This window comes from Micromys minutus (assembly GCF_963924665.1).
Source record: "Micromys minutus genome assembly, chromosome: 19".
Classification (NCBI taxonomy): Eukaryota; Metazoa; Chordata; class Mammalia; order Rodentia; family Muridae; genus Micromys; species Micromys minutus.
In genome coordinates this window covers 20,896,510-20,915,500 of record NC_137954.1, presented here as the reverse complement: position 1 = coordinate 20,915,500, position 18,991 = coordinate 20,896,510, and the positions used below count along the sequence as shown (strand labels likewise).

The window sequence follows — 18,991 nt, the reverse complement described above, 5'->3', positions numbered from 1 at the left end:
TATGTAGCAGAGGATAGCAGTGTCTGGAATCAATGGGAGAAGAGGCTTTTGGTCCAGGGAAGACTCATTTTCCCAGTGTAGGGGAATGCCAAGTCTCTGTGTTGGAAGAGGGTGGTTGGGAGATGGAGCACCTTCATGGAGGATAGGGAAGAGGATAACATTAGAAATGTAAATACAGAGGATGTCCGATTTAAAAAGGGAAGAAAAGAAGAAGAAATGATAACGGAAACAATGTGAGAGAGGATGAGCTAATGAAGCTCAGGCTTAACTACTAGGGACTCTGGGCTATTTAAAGGGAGTGAAAACAAGTGATTGAGATGTGGCAGAGAGACACTAAAGAGAATGACAACTAGAGCAGAAACATGAATGCTTTATGACATAGAACAAATTATCCACAAAAACACAACAGGAAAAAGATGCCTGTGCCTTAGGCACCAGGGAAGCAGCTGCATCAAATTACCGAAGGGGTGAAAGGGCAGAGACAGATACAAGGAGAGCGATTTAAACAGGAAGAGGAGGCTTTTAAGATAATCAAATATTCATAAGGTAATGAATATACTCACAGCAATATTGCCTTCATGGAAAAATGGAAAATTTTATGTGCTTTTGTTATTGTTTATTTTCACTTAAATTTTTTTTATTACATGTGGGATGGGTGCATTTTTGTTTGTGCTGAAGGCTGTAAAAACTCACAATTTTACTGTAATATGAATAATTAGCTAAAAAAAAAAAAGTGTGGCTGCCAGAAACTTAGAGTAGCCAGGAGGGGGCTTGAGAGATGGTTATGTGATTAAGAGGATTCCCAGCAACCATGTGGTGGCTCAGAAGCATTTGGTGTGGGATCTGATGCCCTCTTCTGGTGTGTCTGAAGACAGCTACAGATATTAAATCAATCAATCAATCAATCAATCAATCAATCTGAAAAAAAAAGTAGCCAGGATAGTTGAGTCTTCAACTCGGACTTTTGGAAGAAAGCAGAGGTAAATTGCTGGGCAAGAATGTGAACGTCATCAGGAATGAAGAGCGGGAATGAAGAATCACTAGTGAGGAGCTCAAGGCTCCAGGGCAAGACAAAGAGAGTAAGAGGTGCTGTCAGGGTGCTGTTTGCTGGTTAAAAGCAAAACCAACCAAACGATTGCCAGACCAGGAAAGAACAAGAGCTGCCAAGAGAATGGAGCTGGAGCCAAAGCACACAACATAATTAGCCAAAAATAAATAAGGAACAAAAAAGACTTTATTGTGTGGTTTTAAAACTTGTGATTGGAAGAAGACAATTCCATCAGAAAGAGGACCAGCATTAGTGTGGACATTTCACAAAGACCTGAAGCAAAATACGCATTATCAGAGCACATTAACATTATCAGCAAGCAGAGGAATTCTATTGGCTGTCCTGACAAAATACCAATGGAGAGCCTTTAAAGTGGCTTTAGTAAACACACATTAATAACATATGCTGACAAGGATACCGAGACCGTACTTCTCAAGTATTGACAACGAGAACATAGATAGATAGTTCTGCTGGAAAAAAGTTTGGTAGGTTCTTTATTTTCGTAACATTAAATATATACTTACCATATGACCTGGAAAGAACTGTTTTGCATATATATTCCAGAGAAGTGATGGTTTAGATTTGCACAAAATCCACCCCATAAATGTTCGCTGTAACTTTATTTGTAAAATGCCTAAACTGGAATCTAACCAGATTTCCTTCATGAGCTGAATGAACAAGTAGACTGTGCATCCAATAATTATTATCCAGCAAGAAATAAGAATGAACTATTAAGTGTAACTATGTGTAACAGTTGAAGGACTCTCGGTGTCTTGGTTCCAAGTATTTGAAAGATGAAAAGCTGTTCCTCACTGGTGACATTGTGCGTATAGTACTGGGTTGACAATTATAAAGACAGACAACATTTTAGTGGTTTTAAGGGGCTAGGCTGAGGGAAGGACATGCTGATTGAGGAGAGATATGGAGAATTTAATAGTCACACAACTGTTTATAATTGACTTACGGTGCTGCTCATGTTGGCTAACCTTTCCTACCCAGCTGAAAAAGTTTCAGTCTATACATGAACACACATACACACAGACACACACACAGAGAGAGAGAGAGAGAGAGAGAGAGAGAGAGAGAGAGAGAGAGAGAGAGAGAGAGAGAGAGAGAGAGAGAGAGAGAGAGGAGAGAGAGAGAGAAAGCAAAAATTTCTGATGAAATGTAGCTAATATCAATAGATAAGTTAATAATATTGTATTAATAAAATTTTTCTAGTTTCGATGGTAGGCAAAACTGTGTTATTATCATTGACTGAGTCCATGTTAATATATTGTATTAAATAAGTTCAAAGTAAAAAGCAATAAAAATTAATAAGGATCATTTAAAATTTACCGATGAGTTATGCAAACATGACCTAAAATTACTCCAGTGATAAATTTTAAGTACTTTTCCAAAACCCCTTCTGTGTCAGTCCTCATTACAGTCTAGAAATGATAGAGTTGTATTTAGCTCAACTGAAGGGTATACATTCTATATGATAGCTATAGATAAGCGATGGCAGTACACCTCCATTTACAAGATAATTGTAGTGTGAACAGAAATAAACTAACAGAGCATTTCCTTTGCAAATGGTTGTTGCCTTAGCAAGTGTGGGTTCTTATGGAGCAGATGATTTGGAGCTGAGACAGAAATCTTCTCCTTACGGTTCTGGGGGCTAATAAATCTGAGATCAAATGTCTAGCAGGCTCATGGTTTGTTGATGACTATTTTATTGCCCTTTACATAGTGGATAACAAGAACAACATAGAGAGAGCATTCCTATGTTTTCCTTGAAAGGCACTAATCCCCTCAATTACAGCTCATCCAATGGCTTAATTTTCTCGAGAAGTCCCCGTTTCTAAATGCCACCATGTTAAGTTTCTTGAGCTTCAGCAAAGATTTTGGCTGGGACACGTTTAGTCCAGATCGGTTGCTGAATTTATTTTCCTATGTGCCAATGTTTGGATATTTACTCTCAAATCTAATCTTGACCATGTTACTGACCCACTATGGTCAATGGCACCAAGGCAAGAAAAGCTTAGATGGTGAGTCTTCCACTCCTTCATGCTGCACCCCATTTAACCAGTCTCACTGGTGGCTCAGCCGAAAATTCAGGCATATGAGTACAGTTATTTCAGACTAAGTGAATACAAGCTAGTCTAGAACAGAACTGACTGTGACATAGCCAAAAGAAGGGAGGAAAATATGTAATCATGGATGGGTTTGGTGGCAAATAAGAAAAGTTTTCTGGTATGGCTTATTTTCTCAATAAAATGAAAGTCAAGGTCCTTATTTCAGAAGGGAAAGATTGGGGAGAGGGCTAAAGATAGAAAGGTGGAAGAGAAAGTAGTAAAATACTCATCTGCTAGACGAATCTACTGGAGAAAATGCATTAGAAATGCAGTTATGAGTTGAGGTTATACATACCTATTGAGCGAAACTAATAAGCAAGAGTGTGATTTTTTTTCTTTTCCTCGATCAGGAACAGTGTCAGCAGAGAATCGGAGGTAACTCACATGGAGGAAGAGGTGGGCATGGGGATTCACAAGGCGAGAGAAGGAGCTGCTTGTGATGGAACTTACAATCTACTCACAGCATCACTTTTATGTTTCTGTTGCAGCAATAAGACACATGACAGAGCAATTTACAGGAGAAAGAGTTTATCAGGAAAGAGTTTGGGAGAGCAAGTCTACAACTGTCAGGGTAGGGAGGATGGCAGCATGCAGGCAGGCAGATGCTGGGCCAAGCACTAGGCAGGGAGACCTAACATTGGAATCCCTTGGTCTTTTGAAACCTTTATGTCTCAAGTTGTCCCCCTCCTCCTACAAGGTCATATCTCTCAACTCTTCCCAAACAGATGCACCAACTGGAGACTGAGTATTCAACTCTATGAACCTATGGGTATCATTAACCACCCATACAATACAAAGACTGTTATTAAGGGGTGAGGCGTTTTGTAATCTGTTTCTAACGCAGTTGGAATTCAAGGGCGGTTGTAATGAGTACTATGTGAGTATAGGAGCTTGAGGGAGGAACCAAAACAGGAATATTGATGATTGAGAGGCAGTGAATAAGTTAGGAATCCAGGGTGCAGAGTATTGGGTTCCTTCTTGTTTTGAGAAACTGACGTCCAAACTAATAAAGACAGAGAAGAAGCACCGAATTAGTCAACATGTGATGTGCTGAGCCGGATAGCAGTAGGTGATAAAATTAAAGCGTAGCCAATGGTTCCATCTTGAAGAATGTGCTTACAACATAGCATAGTTTGGAGGAACAAAGTAGAAGGAATGTGGTCTAGAAACAATAATGAAGAGCAAGAAGGAGATATAAACCATCACTTTATGTATTAATCCAATGAACATTTATTAGTCTCCCAGCTACAGTTGAAGCCCTGTGCAGGCTATTGGTGACAATTTGTCAGCAAACCTCCAGGTTTATGGGGATGGGATCTATGTTCTTATTCCAAGAACAAATGTCACACACACACATACATATGAATGAATGCACTGTGCACATACACCACTATATATGTATGAACATTCCAAAATAGCATCTATCTCAATTAACAGGCTGTAAATCTCTTGGCAGGATTAAAAGGAGGGAGTTACAGGTTCTGTTAGAAAAGGGAATCAATATCCCCCAGGGAGCATCAGTTTAAATGAGAAGATAAATAGTACATTGAAGAGGTTGGAGAGAGAGGACATTTCGCTGATGAGAGGCACTGAATTCCAAGGCCTACAGTGAAAAAGAGATCAGAGGTGAGGGAGAGGTGAATTGCAACTGGTGAATATATAGATAATATCTAGAATACAGGGGCAAGCATCTTTTTAATGGTGAACCAGATAATCAGTGCTAATAGCTAGATGGGATTAATCCCAGCATTCTCTTAGGGGAGAGAGGATACTCTTTTTTCATCTGGGAAGAAAGAGCTTAGTTTGTTGTGGTAAATAAAACAACACTGACAAAAATCATGGTAACTCAGATAATGAAGAGGTAAGTTATTGTTAGATGTCAGATGTCACTGACATCTAAGTCTGGAAGTGACTTACTAGAAAATGAAAGCAAGAATTAAGTGTGAATGCACATATAAATAGCCCAAATTTTTTAAGTTAAAAATAAATGTTTGGGAGATTTATATTAAGCACGTAGGCAGTATGCTTTGGCTACAGACATAATTTATTATTACTGTTTTCCTATGCCCTTGATAGATTAATTAATATATGTATAATAGTAAACTTCCATTTGTTTTGGAAACATTGGCAAAAAGAGTTTTCTAAAATGTATATTTAGTTTGTCATATAACTACAAGGTAGACAATAAAATTAAATTATAGGCCACCTTTAAGACTGAACTAATTAGATGTTATTATACACTTGTCAGCTATCTGGGAGAAGTAAATCGAGAATAGAATTTTAAATGTCCACTTTTTTATAGTATTTATGGCTTTAATATAAGCGTTCTATATTAAAATGTTTTATATTTAAAAATGCATGCTTAGTAGACATAAGAGGGTTCAGTTGGTAACGTTCTGGTTGTGTGAGATTGAACTTTCAGTTCAGACCCTCAGTACACACAGACGCCTCGTGCAGAGATGTACACCCTTAACCCCAGCACAGGAGACGGGGAGACAAAGGTGACATGGGGTACCTGACCAGCTGAATCATTGAGTTCGAGATTCTGTGAGAGATGTGGTCTCGAAAGTACAGTTTAGAATAATTGATGCAGACTCCTGCCACTGACTTCTGACCGTCACACATATATTCACCCACATGTACACACATCTGTACATGCAAGCACACACATGGAAGTGCACGTGCAAATAAATTCATGTTTAGATAGGAACTAATTGCTGATGATACATTTAAGTTTTCAGTTTGGGGAAAGAAATACCACTTAGACACATGTTAAGATAGTAACACTATTACCTGAGTATAACTCAGCCTGCTCCTTTGACACTGACTTTTAAGTGTCAGTATTATTTCCAATAAAGAAAGAAATGAGTTTTTATATCTTTTTGAGCTCACCTTCATCTTTAAGAAATTACAAAATCTGGATACTCACTTTGTTGCAAAGAAGAAAATATTTTCATCATAACTAGTTCTCTCACAGCCCATGACAGTGTGGGTATTTCTAATTGTCGTTTCTGATGTATTGCAGATGGATCCTTAATAACATACTAAACATAAAGGACAATGTTTTTCATAATTACCCCAAACCACAAAGGGGAAAGTGCACCTTTGTGTGAACACTTATTTGGATGTGTATGATGGGCAGAGAGAACAAAGGCTCAGCACCTTAACTGCCCGCCTTGATGGTGTGTGCACCAGAGGGTTCATGAGGTTGCAGAAGTTAAAGAAGTAGGCTCACTAGTTCTTGCCAGAAGCCTGTACTCCAGTTGGTATTCCTTCTGATACACAGAGATAACAAATTAAGTTTCTAACCAATGACAGAGCCTGGGGTTTCCTAACAACAACATATCTGGTGTGGGAGTCAGCAACTGCATTGGGCTGTGTAGTAAGAATTAGATGAGACTGAATTTGGGTGGTGGGCTGCATTCTCAGCTCCAGGGATGTGGACGAGGGGTGTCCAGGGAGAGAAACACAGCAAACACACGTTGAATTATTTAATGAACAATAAGCATCTGAAAAAAGGAGGCTTTAGTGTTTGTTTTTAGTGAAATCTAGTACACAGCACAAGAAGGCATAGGGGAAATCTGCATAGACGACTTTTCTCAGAGGGAAGACTCTACTAAGATATTGTTTCCACGGGGCACACTCTAAGTGGCTAGACCATCAAAGCTCAGCGCAAAGACTGTCTTCCCTCCTTCCTGAATTCCACTTTTACCAAGAAAACGTTACCAATGTTACTGACATTTCAGATTTTGCACAACTGATGTCAGGCATTGGGAGGTACCACAGTTTAAGTCCTTTATTAATTCTGTTTTCCAATGCTTTAAGAAATTTATGTTCATTGTCAACACAGAAAGTATTGTCCTAAAAACAAGGATATTTATGGGAACGATTCATTTCCTTCCAAATGTTAATTCTTTCACTTTAAACATAATTTATTTTTCATTTTTATTTGACTTACAGGAAAAGCTACCCCTTCACTGGCAACTGTCTTGATAGTTAGAGTTTCAATGAGAACTGTTTTAAAATCTCTTTTTTTTTAAACTTTATTTTAAAAAACAAAGATAAAAGAAAAAAATTTAAACATTTTTGCATAAATGTATACAAATACAATTGTGTCAGTGCTTGGCTTTTTTTTTTTCTTTTTTTTTAAGGTTTGATACACTGCATTAAGGTCTTACTAGTTACAATGAGCAAAAAGTACATGTAAAACAGGGTGTAACCCAGAATTGGTCAACGTTTTCTTGGTGTGTAAGGATTGACCATAATGTTTTTTGTTTGTTTGTTTGTTTGTTTTGTTTTGTTTTGTTTTTTTCTTGAGCTTTACACAGTCTGTGAGTTGTTTCTGGGGCAGTGCGAGCCTCTGGGATTAGCATCCCATTATCAGTGACTGCATATTATGTCTGTTCTTTTATGACTGGGTTATCTCACTCTGGATGATATTCTCTAGATGCAGACATTTTCTTAAGAATTTGGTCAAGTCATTGTTTCTGATGGCTGAGTAGTACTCCATGGTGTAAATGTACCACAATTTTTGTATCCATTCATCTACTGAAGGACATCTGGGTTCTTTCCAGCTTCTGGCTATTATAAATAGAGCCGCTATGAACATTGTGGTGCATATATCTTTGTTGTGTATTAAAGTGTCTCTGGGGTATATGCCCAGAAGTGGAATAGCTGGGTCTTCAGGTAGTACTATGTGCTTTAAAATTTCTAAGCAAACTTCTGGGGATATACTAACACTTAGTGTTTATTTTTCTAGGTAAATGGCTTTAAGATAATTTGTATTTTGGAGCTCAAATAAATCATAAATAAGTAAAAAATTATTTTTATTAGGTATTTAAAATAATCAAATATTTATATACCACTTGAAAATTATTTTGAGTATTTAAATTTACTTTACTCATATTAATGAGTATATAACATAATATTGTGTATATTCAAATATTCAAATTAATATATAAACTTTAAATATTAATGAGAATTTTGTTTCTGTCTCATGGTATCTATGATTACCTATACTTTTATGTTAAAGATAATATTGAAGAAATATATTAAATATTTTTAGTACATAGCAATGAGAAAAACAAAGATTCCTCCATTAAATCAACTTTTAGTAGGAATGATTGACAGTAATAATGTAGAAATATATTACAAAATATATTTATTAGAGTATTTTTTATCTCATCTATTTATACAAATTCTTTTTAATATCTAGTTTATTTGGCATATTAGATATAAAGGAGAAAGTACATCCCATTTAATATAAGTTACATATGAACTATGCAACTCATTTAAATTTCAAAGAACTCATGACATATATCCTTTCATTTGTTGACTCATGCATATTGATCTAAAAGAACTTCTGCATCAAGTTTATTGCAATAGGCACTTGCTGTAGGCGTTCCTCACAAATGCAGACAAAGCCATATTAGTTATGAGAGAACTGTTAAATTTTTAAACCAAGCTCAAACTTTCTGAATAAAGTATGAATGTTAGCTTTAATACCTTTTTTCGTTATAAAACAGGTACTTCTTCAAGTGTGTAATGTGTGCTTTCTTTTTGGAGAGAGAAATTAAAATAAAAACATTATTTTTATGTTTTCTTTAATGTGCCACATTTAGATATCTTTCCGACCTGTATTTCAAGGAGGCATTGCTCATTTGCAGACAGAGTAGCTGATTCATTACTGGGTAGACCAGGACAAATTACTCATAAGAGGTATCTTACCATTTCTTTTAATATAACATAATCATATTTTGAGCACATATTTTAATACGGGTCTTGGGTGCCTTTTCAAGTATAACAAGGCAAACTGGAGACCTTCACAACACAAGTATTGAAGCAGAAAAATCCATGCCCTTGGGTGTTAATACTTCTTCCTACATTATTATGTCTTAAAATTATTAATATTGTACAATATGTCCTTCTTTGCCAGAATAGGGAACTTTGGGAGTAAGTCACATTGAACATGAAATATACTAATGGAATATTTTATATTATAAATAGCAAGCCCTCTTCTTATTAATTTTTAATAAAGAAATATTCTGAAATAAAGAATTTCTCTTATTCTTAAGTTCAAGTTAGCATATTATTTGTCTAAAAGAAATGAACACTACATTTCAGTAACAGACAATAACTCTCTGAACCAGAGTCTACATATTTCACATTTCCTTTTTCCACCTTTAACTGATTCCTTCTGGTTCTCCCATTGCATCTGGCCCAAGATTTTGATTGACTGATGGGTGATTAAATTCAAAGGAGGTGTTTCCAATGGAGCGTTCAATTCTCTTCCATAGAACCGTTAGAGGGGCAGACAGGGACCACTCTTCCTTTTATACCTGTTTTGAAGATGCTCCAGCATAAGGAGAATGAGCCCTTTCCTTCTTAGTCATCTAACTATGCCACTGGTCATTTGTTTTCTGTCTCTCAAAGATCATCAGAGCTCAGAGAGGCCTGGTGGCTTTTTATACAAATACTTCTTACTGCTGTCACTGGCCCCAGCTTGGCTCAGGTTCTTCTGTCTTCTGCCTGGATTGTGCCGAACCTTCTTAGCTGGTTTCTTTCCAATTTTTTCTGTTTGTATGTCTAATCTTGCAGCTGTCATCTATGAATATGTAAAACATATTGGACCTTGTACTTAAAGCTACCAGCATCTGCTATTTCATTAAAAATGAAGCTGAAAGGTGTTGAGATGTATTGTAATATGTACATACGCACAAGGACATTAACCACTGTCTGCTAAATTTACTCCAGTTACAATGGTTTTTAACAATGCACATGAGTTTTGACATTATCATAGAAAAACGGAGAAGAGCCTGAGTATCATGGGTACCTGCTTGGCTAGTTGGTTTATTGAGCCTTTTCAAATATTAATAAGCTTTGTAGTAAACATTAGACCTTAGAATTATAATCCTTTTCATGACCATCATTTCTCATCACCCCCATGCTTCCTTCCTTCCTCCCTTTCTTTCTTTCTTTCTGTCTGTCTTTCTTTCTTTCTTTCTTTCTTTCTTTCTTTCTTTCTTTCTTTCTTTCTTTTTCTCTCTCTCTTTCTTTCTTCCTTCATCCCTTTCTTTCTTTCTTTCTTTCTTTTTCTTTTCTTTTGTCTTTTTTCTACAAAATTTGTCATTTGTAACTTACACATTATTACTCATTTGGTATGTTTCTTTCCAATTCAATGTCATCTGAATCCATCTATGTTTTTAAACTACTTGTCTCAGTCACTGTTCTCCTTGTAGGAAGAGACAACATGATTGAAGCAACTCATAGAAGAAACATTGAATCGGGGCCTTGCTTACAGCTTGAGCTTCATGGGATTATCCATTATCATCAAGGCAGGGAGCATGGCAGTAAGCAGGCATAGCACTGCAGAAGTATCTTAGAGCTTTAATTCTGAACCACAGGCATCTGGCACTGGCTTTTGAAACCTCAAAGTTCACTCGCAGTGGCGCTCTCTCTCTCCAACAAGGCCATATCTCTAATCCTTCTCAAACACTTACAGTTCTTGGTGTACATTCAAATATATGAGCCTATGGAGGCCATTCTTACTCAAACCATCACATTGCTGTAGTGTCTAGAATAATAGATTAGGTAAAGGCTTTCCTGTATAGATTTTTGTTTTTGGATATATGAACAAGTAATATTCCTGAGAATAATCCTTGGCTCAGTACTTAAGAGCACTTACTGCTCTTGTGAAGAACCTGGGTTTGGTTCTCATTGCCTGTATCAGATGGCTCATAATTGCCAGTGACTGCAGTTCATGCCTGTACATGAAACACATATGTGCAGACATATGCATAAAACTAAAGAAACTGATGCCTCTCATACAGCTTTCTGCTCGCCAAAGACCTGAGCCACATCTTCCTCCACCTATAAAGTGTTTGTTGATGTGTTCCCAATCTAGAAAGAGAAACAACCCACAATCCCAGCCAGCCACTGCTTGTTCTCTGAACAGTGCTCAAACTGTTCCAGTGGGGTCAAAGTGGTCGGTATGCTGACCAACTAGGGAAAGCAAAGCTTTCTGCTAACTGCTTGCACAAACTTCAGGTACAATGATGCGACAAAGAAAGAATAGCATGTGTTAAAAATGGCAACTGAGAAAAAGAAAGTAGAAAATCAAAACCACCCATTTTGTCAATTGCCTTAGAATCCTAAGCAAGCAAATCAGGGCACTTCTCCAAGGCACTGAAGAAAGTTGTTTGAGTGAAACTTGGCACGCTCTTGGGAAGAGAGCTTCCCACTGGTTTGCTTACTTTATTCTGTGGGGGTTTTTGCCAACTATTCTCGATGGCTGAACCTGGAGTGGGTTCTCTGCTCCACCTCGCTGTCTGTGGTAGGTGACGCTGGAAGTTCACTTCCTTTGGATGCACATTTGGGGCTTCCTGAACTACTTTAAGAATGGGCGAGTCACTATCTGTTGGCTCATGGTTTCTTGGTCTGCGTGATTCACTCACAAACCCAGCTTTTTGATAAATTTGCTTGTAAGTAACAAAATTGAGTGAAAAACACGAATTGGACATGGTTCTCAAACTTGCTTTTTTCCCCCACCTTCTCCACATAATTTCAAGGGCATCTGAAACAGCACAGGGAGCATTAAGGGCATTGTAATTATTTCCCATCATTCGGGAGAGAGAAGTTGTTGAATTTTACACGTCCCCACGTTTCTGTCAGTCCCTGATACAGGTTGCTAAATTCTTGTTGCTGTGCTGTCTCATTGAAGTAGCTGAAGCAGCAACATGTTGGCTGTTTCCAAACCCTTTCCTTCCAGTTACCAGTGGTGCCGGCACATGGTCTGCCTTCCAAATAACCAAGTGCCAATGTGATGAAGCTGCTTAGCCAAGTACAGTTACCTTGGAAGACAAATGGCCAGAAGTCTCCCAGAATACCTGATGTGATATTATAGAGAGCAGATGCAATGAAAATTCTATGATTGCTTCAAAATTGCCACATCTTTAAATTATTTATAGTCTCACTGAGGGCAGTGATTGATTTTGAAATTCTCCTTATGTCTGTTAAATAGCCCTACCCTGCTAACTCATCTCGTGAACACTTACTCACTGGTGTTATGTATGGATGCCTAGGAAAAGAAACATAAATTATTTTTTTACAGCTGCCTGAGAGCATTTTTAATCCTCCTACCTAATTTTAATCGTTTTATAGATTCATGTAGGATAAGACGGCATCTTGTCACACAGCTTGAATATAAATATGGAAGGTAAAAGTCCTACTCTGTACTCTTCACAGGCACTTGCAGATCAACTCCTTGTTCATTCATGCAAGTAAATAGCCATATGCCAAGGACTCTGTTCAATGCATTGTCCGTGTAGGTGTATGTGTGCTCACAGGCATGTGTGTACATATGTGTGTATGTGCATATGAGCCTGTGCATGAGTGTGTGTGTGTGAGTGTGTGTGTGTGTGTGTGTGTATGTGTGTGTGTTTATGTGGGGACATGTGCAAAATGCTTAGTGACTAAGCTTAAAGGGCCTATTCGAAAACTGAGGTAGGAAACAATGATTTCTAAACCAAACACATACATCTGTCAGTTTATGTGTATGATCCTTGAGAAGACCATGAAAATATGCTACAGAACCTTCCCAGAGTGAGGCCTTGCATAGACTTAGTACGTTAGGAAGTCTCTCAGAAAATATGAAGCTTTATCCAGAATTTTGTTTAGGTTATGCTTCACAGGAAGCTAGCATTCTGTTGAATGGACAAATGGATGATGATGAGGACAATGATGATGATGATGATGATGATGATGATGATGATGATGATGACATGTATTAGTTCAAAGTATTCTGTTCTTAACTGGGTGACATCTAGAGAAGAGAAAGCCATACAACACAATAGAGCTTCTATCATTCCCCAAATGGCCAAGGCAAGCACGTTCTCCACTTAAGACACTAAGCCATTTCAAGCTACCTGTGACATTTTAAAGCAAGACTCTTGTGGTTTCGACATATCTTTGGGAAACTACAAATTAGAATTTCATTTTTCGATTATGACTGAAGTAATCAATATCTCCCTTTACTTGTTCCTATGTGTAGCACTGCAGCTTTGAAATCAGCATCAGCTTCTGTCTGTCATTGGTGATGAATTTGACTGAGGCTCTCATATTGATGGGAAATTTAAGTTTAGAACAATTTTGACATTAATCAAGAGAACTTTGATCTGCTATGTATCTACTGAGCAACAGTGGGATGACAACATTTATGTCAGAGTCAAGAGGAAAGTTGCCAAATCCCAATGTTTAAATCATTATGGGGTGGGGGCGGTGAGTTTTATTGGGTTTCAGCTTCTAATCTGATCATGGTTAGGTTTTACATGTTCTAAATAGATTTGAAATTAAAATTAGATAGTTTCACTGAAAGTCCAATGACTCAGTATTGAAAACATTTATGAAATCTGATCATATGATATTGAAGGATAATAGAACTGGGAATTTTTACATACAATTAATTATCACAAATGAAATTATTCCCAGGTAAGAATCAAAACAACTGTCCCTGTTTAAGATAGAATTATGTAAAAATGTATCACTCATAGTCAGGCTTCCTCAGACAAGATATGCAAAGTTCAGTCAGTTGTTCATCTACAACCCAGATGGATTATGTTATTTATCTGTCTGTGTTTGTATCTGTCAAGGTCTAATAATGGCCAGAAGCTGTTTCTGTTACTTTAATTGATCAAAGCTTAGCAGACAGAACTGTCAACTATGTAAGTTCTTTCCTAACAAGAAAAGAGTACTAATGAACAAAGCTTCATCAGAAAAGACCTACAAACTCCAACACTAAAATAACAAAGGAATAAGGTAGAAATTATGAATGCTCAACTGCCTAGCACTCATAAAATCTTTGATCATCCAATACCACACACACATACACACAGACAGAGAGAGATAGAGAAAGAGAGAAACAGAGACAGAGAGAGACACACAGAGAAACAGAGACAAGATACAGAAACAGAGTGAGAAACAAAGACAGACAGAAAGACAGACAGACACACACACACACACACACACAGAGAGAGAGAGAGAGAGAGAGAGAGAGAGAGAGAGAGAGAGAGAGAGAGAACAAACAAAAGAAGCCCCTTTCCCCCTTCCCACAGAATTCAAGAAGAAGACTTCTACCACTGGAATGGCTGAAATCAGACTTCAGAGAGACAGCAATTCTGTGCTAGTTATGGGGTTTTTCTGCCTAGAATCTATAGTCTGGAAGAGATGGGGAATACAGACCAAAGAGAAGAGGTACCTGCTAGCTGAATTTTCTCTCCTTAAATGATCTTCCAGAGTGGCTGCTTCTGTAGAAAGAAACCTGTCACTGGATTCTGCTGCTGTGATGAGAACATTATTGTTGTTTAGGTAAAGTTAGTGGGACAATGGCAAGTCCACAAGGTGCTCACGGGAAAGACATGACAAGGACGACCCCTGCCATAGTCAGACTTGCAATCCACTGTATGTACCGACTATTGGCAGAGCTACAGGAGTCTGACAGCAAGGCCACAGTGAGGATTTCCTACTCCAGCTGCAGCCTTAAGGAAACAAAGTTTCAGGAGGACACAGAGCAGATTAGAAACTACTGAATAGCCTCCAGAAATCATTTACATGTGGAACTTAAGATAACCTTTGACTGAATCTTTCCAAGAATCGTGTTCATGGTCACAAGCACCTAACTGTCCTCTACTCTTAAAATGCCACTCATACCTCAGGAAGGATGATGGACAGTTGTTTAAGGGAACAAGTGTATGTGAAACTCTGTCTCCCCGTCCTTGGATGGTTCCATTGTTCTCTTTTAAGATAAGTTATACCAGACATAGGATAAAAATTTGCATAACATTTCAGGAGACATCATCCAGAATTTGAGACCATTGTTTCAACATCAAAAGAGGCTCAACTTCTGACTTATAACCTTCCACCCAAAAGAAAATATTTGATGATTGCCTAATTTGTTCATCTTCCTTGTCTATCAAACAGATTATAATATGGATACTGATACTGTAAACGGAATGGATGTCTGCTTTGAATTAAGATAAATACAATTTACTATCTATATCTATACCTATATCTATATCCATATCTATAATTTCTTACAGTTTGAGAATTATTATAGATGATTGGTTTGAGAAAATACTCCAGGGTATCAATAGAAATTGAGCATAAGCCAATCCCATCATATTCATGACTACGCAACTAAGAGATACAGCAACTTTTTGCAAAGCGGAGACATAAATTCTGCTTAAAATAAATATTTGTCTCCATCAACTCTTAATAAACAGCTTCCAGTTGAGAAAGCTAATCTCTTAACACAGGCTTGATCTTGTTCTCAATGCTCAGAAAAAAAAAAAGTATGGTGTCAACAAAGATCAATAGAGTTAGAAATGGATTTCATAAAGTTTATTTACATCACTCTCCATAATTTTAGCAAACAAAGGGATTCTTGCAATGTCTCCCAGTGGCAGCACCAAGGAAAACAAGAGTTTATTCCTACAAATGTCTAGCAGTGTAAATGGATGATGCTTGAACTACTTCTTACCTATTGACATCCCAGATTTTACTCGTCCTGTCCAGTGAGGCGGAGGCCACGAAATCACCACAGGAATGCCATGTGCAGGACCATGTGGCATGGTTGTGTCCTTCTAAGGTCAGGATGCAGTCACCTTTTGACAGGTCCCATAGTTTAATTGTGCTGTCACCACTTGATGTAGCCAACTTGCTACCACTGTTTGCAAGAAAACAATTTAAAACAAAATAATTTAGTTTGTTTTTTGAACCATGTGTGTATGTGTATAATAAATGTATAAGCATATATTTATATTTAGTATGAATATAGGATTTTAAGAGATGAGTATATTTAATTGAGGTTTGATTTAGTTACACAATTAAATGACTACATTTCATGATAATATTTGGGTCTACACAATTATTTCCTTTCATTGATTGAGAATTCATGCTTTGAGATAAACTGCTACTGGGAACTTCTTAAATTAAATCTTCTAGAATGTTCATGATTAATGTACCAAAATAGCACTTTCTCTTCTAGCCTGAGTTGAGTTCAAGGTTATGTGTTAAACTATATGAAAAAGGAGACTTCAAAATGAAGACCATATAGACGCGTTAAGACCCTTTGAAAATATAATAAGAAGAAAAACGTTGTCATTGACCTGTTTCATACTGATTAAATTCTTCAAGAAGAAGATGAGGAATAAGATATTATTTGTGCTATATTATTAAAATGAGATTTTGAAGTTACTGAGGAATTGAGGATGAATCATTTGATATTCGATTGAAGTCATTAGTCGATGATATCAAAGGTGTAGCTTTCAAAGAGTGGACACTGAGTCCAGTTTAAGGAAACAGTGGTTGTCAATGATCAGAAGCAGCTAGCTATCTTTTCTTGGGGTGTGGGAACAGAATATCAGCTGCAAGCTAACCTCATTTTGATTGGATCTGTGTGAGTTGACCTTCAATATCCTTTAGGTTCTTTAGTAGCTTTCACCCACTGAATTGTAATGAACTAGTGAGGAGCTCACCCTTTATCAAGGAAGCTTTATTTTGCTGCAGCAGGAGATCATTACAGAAAGCCACAACTAGCCACAACAAGTGAGCTCCCTGCTGACCAGTGGGACTCCCTATTAGTATTTAGAATGCAGTTAGGAACCATGCTGGTTCAGGAAGGTGGCAGTAAACATACTTTCCTTCTCTATTCCTAGGGTGACCTTATTCACACATTTATGTAGTTTTATGTACTTATTCTAAGGTGTTTTCTGAGGTCAAAATTCCAGAGAAAAGATGCTTCTCCACAGATGTCTCTCAGATATCATCTGAGGAGGAAGCCATTACCATTCAGTGTGTAGACTACTAAGGGAAACTTAAGTGTAGTTGGCTTTTATCTGGACTTCGGCCCCAGCTGATACATCTACAACACAACTCCTTCCCACAAGGCTCAGGGTACATTACCGAAGAGAGGGCAGTAAGATTGTATATGCTAGAGCACCAGGACGTCTGCTGTGAGCCAGTGTCTTCTGTATATAACAAGAAGCTGTATCCATGATATCTCAACAAAAGGGCTGCCTAAAAAGAACCTGAACAATTCCAATAAGAGTTGACATCCCACTGTAGATGGGGAACCTATCAACAGCCTCATACCTAGATAAACAGATAATTAACGATTGCTGAGAATCTTTATCAGGGAGGAGCCCTCTAACTAGTTATCCCATACCAAATAATCAGCCCTAGAGACATGTACAGCCAGCAGTACTGGATGGAATCAGCAGGTTCTATGTTTGTGTTTATTCCCGTGTATTTGTGTACAGCTATAGTGATTAAAGTCAGGGAAGGTAAAAATATGGAAAGGAGAGAGATTTAGACACAGGAGGTAGGTAGGGAGGAAAAGGACAGAAGAAATGTTTTAATTACACAAAATGGCAAGATAAAGAAAGGTATTTGCTTGTTTTATTATATATATATATATCATAAATTTATATTTTATATATAAATTTATAATTTTATAAATATATTTTTATACTCCAGATTTTATTCCCTGTGCCAGCCCACCCTTCAAATGTCCTACATCCCATACCTCCTTCCTGCCCTGTCTCCTCCAGGATGTTCCCATTCCACCCACCCACCAGACCTCTAAAATCCCTGGGGCCTCCCGTCTCTTGAGGGTTAGGTGCATCTTCACTGACTGAACCCAGACTCAACAGTCCTCTGCAGTATATGTGTTGGGGGCCTCGTATCAGCTGGTGGATGCTGCATGGTTGGGGATCCAGTGTCTGAGAGATCTTAAAGGTCTAGGTTAACGGAGACTACTGATCCTCCTACAGGGTTACCCTCCTCCTCTACTTCTTGCAGCTTTTCCCTAATTCAACTACAGGTTTCAGGAGCCTCTGTTCATTGGTTGGGTGCCAATATCTGCATCTGACTCTGTTATCTATGTCTTTGGTCTTTCAGAGGGAGTCATGATAGGTCCCTTTCTGTGAGCTCTTCAAAGTCTCAGTAATAGTGTCAGATCTTGGAGCTTCCCCTTGAGCTGGATCCCACTTTGTACCTGTCACTGGGCTTTCTTTTCCTCAGGTTCTCCTCATTTTCTTCCCTGCAGTTCATTCAGACAGGAACAATTATGGGTCAGAGTTTTGACTGTAGGATAGCAACCCCATTCCTCACTTGATGCCCTCTTTCTACTGGAGGTAGGCTCTACAAGTTTCCTCTCTACTGTAGGGCATTTCATACAGAAAACCAGTTAGACCAGCACCATTTATTGAAGATGCTATCTTTTTCTTTACTGTATATTTTTGGCTCTTTTTTTTCAAAGATCAAGTGTCTGTATGTGTGTGGTTTTACTTCTGGCTCTTCAATTCTTTTATTGATCAACCTGTCTGTCTCTGTACCAATAGTCATGCAGTATTTTATCACCATTACGCTGTAGTAGAGCTTGAGGTCAGGGATGGTGAGTCCCCAGATATTCTTTTATTGTTAAGAACTGTTTTCACTATTCTATTTTGTTGTTTCCCCCAGATATTCTTTTATTGTTAAGAACTGTTTTCACTATTCTATTTTGTTGTTTCCCCCAGATATTCTTTTATTGTTAAGAACTGTTTTCACTATTCTATTTTGTTTTTTGTTTTGTTTTGCCTTTTTAGATGAATTTGAGAATTGCTTTTTTCATGTCTTTGAAGAATTGTGTTGGGATTTTGATGGGGATTGCATTGAATCTGTAGATTGCCTTTGATAGAACGGCCATTTTTATGATGTTAATTCTGCCAATCCATGAGCATTGGAGATATCTCCATGTTTCTGAGATCTTTGATTTCTTTCTTGAGAAACT

At 37.7% G+C, this 18,991-nt stretch overlaps 1 protein-coding gene across 1 annotated transcript in view; it reads right to left on the bottom strand.

Annotated features, from left to right (window-relative positions):
• The window catches only part of SPAG16 (sperm associated antigen 16), a gene marked incomplete at both ends in the record, with an annotated part of 827,025 nt that overhangs the window by 385,363 nt on the left and 422,671 nt on the right, over nucleotides 1–18,991 (bottom strand). Inside the window, one exon of the mRNA XM_080932901.1 lies at nucleotides 15,698–15,883. Within this exon, the coding sequence (XP_080789027.1) occupies nucleotides 15,698–15,883 (186 nt within the window). The remainder of the gene's footprint in view (nucleotides 1–15,697; nucleotides 15,884–18,991) is intronic.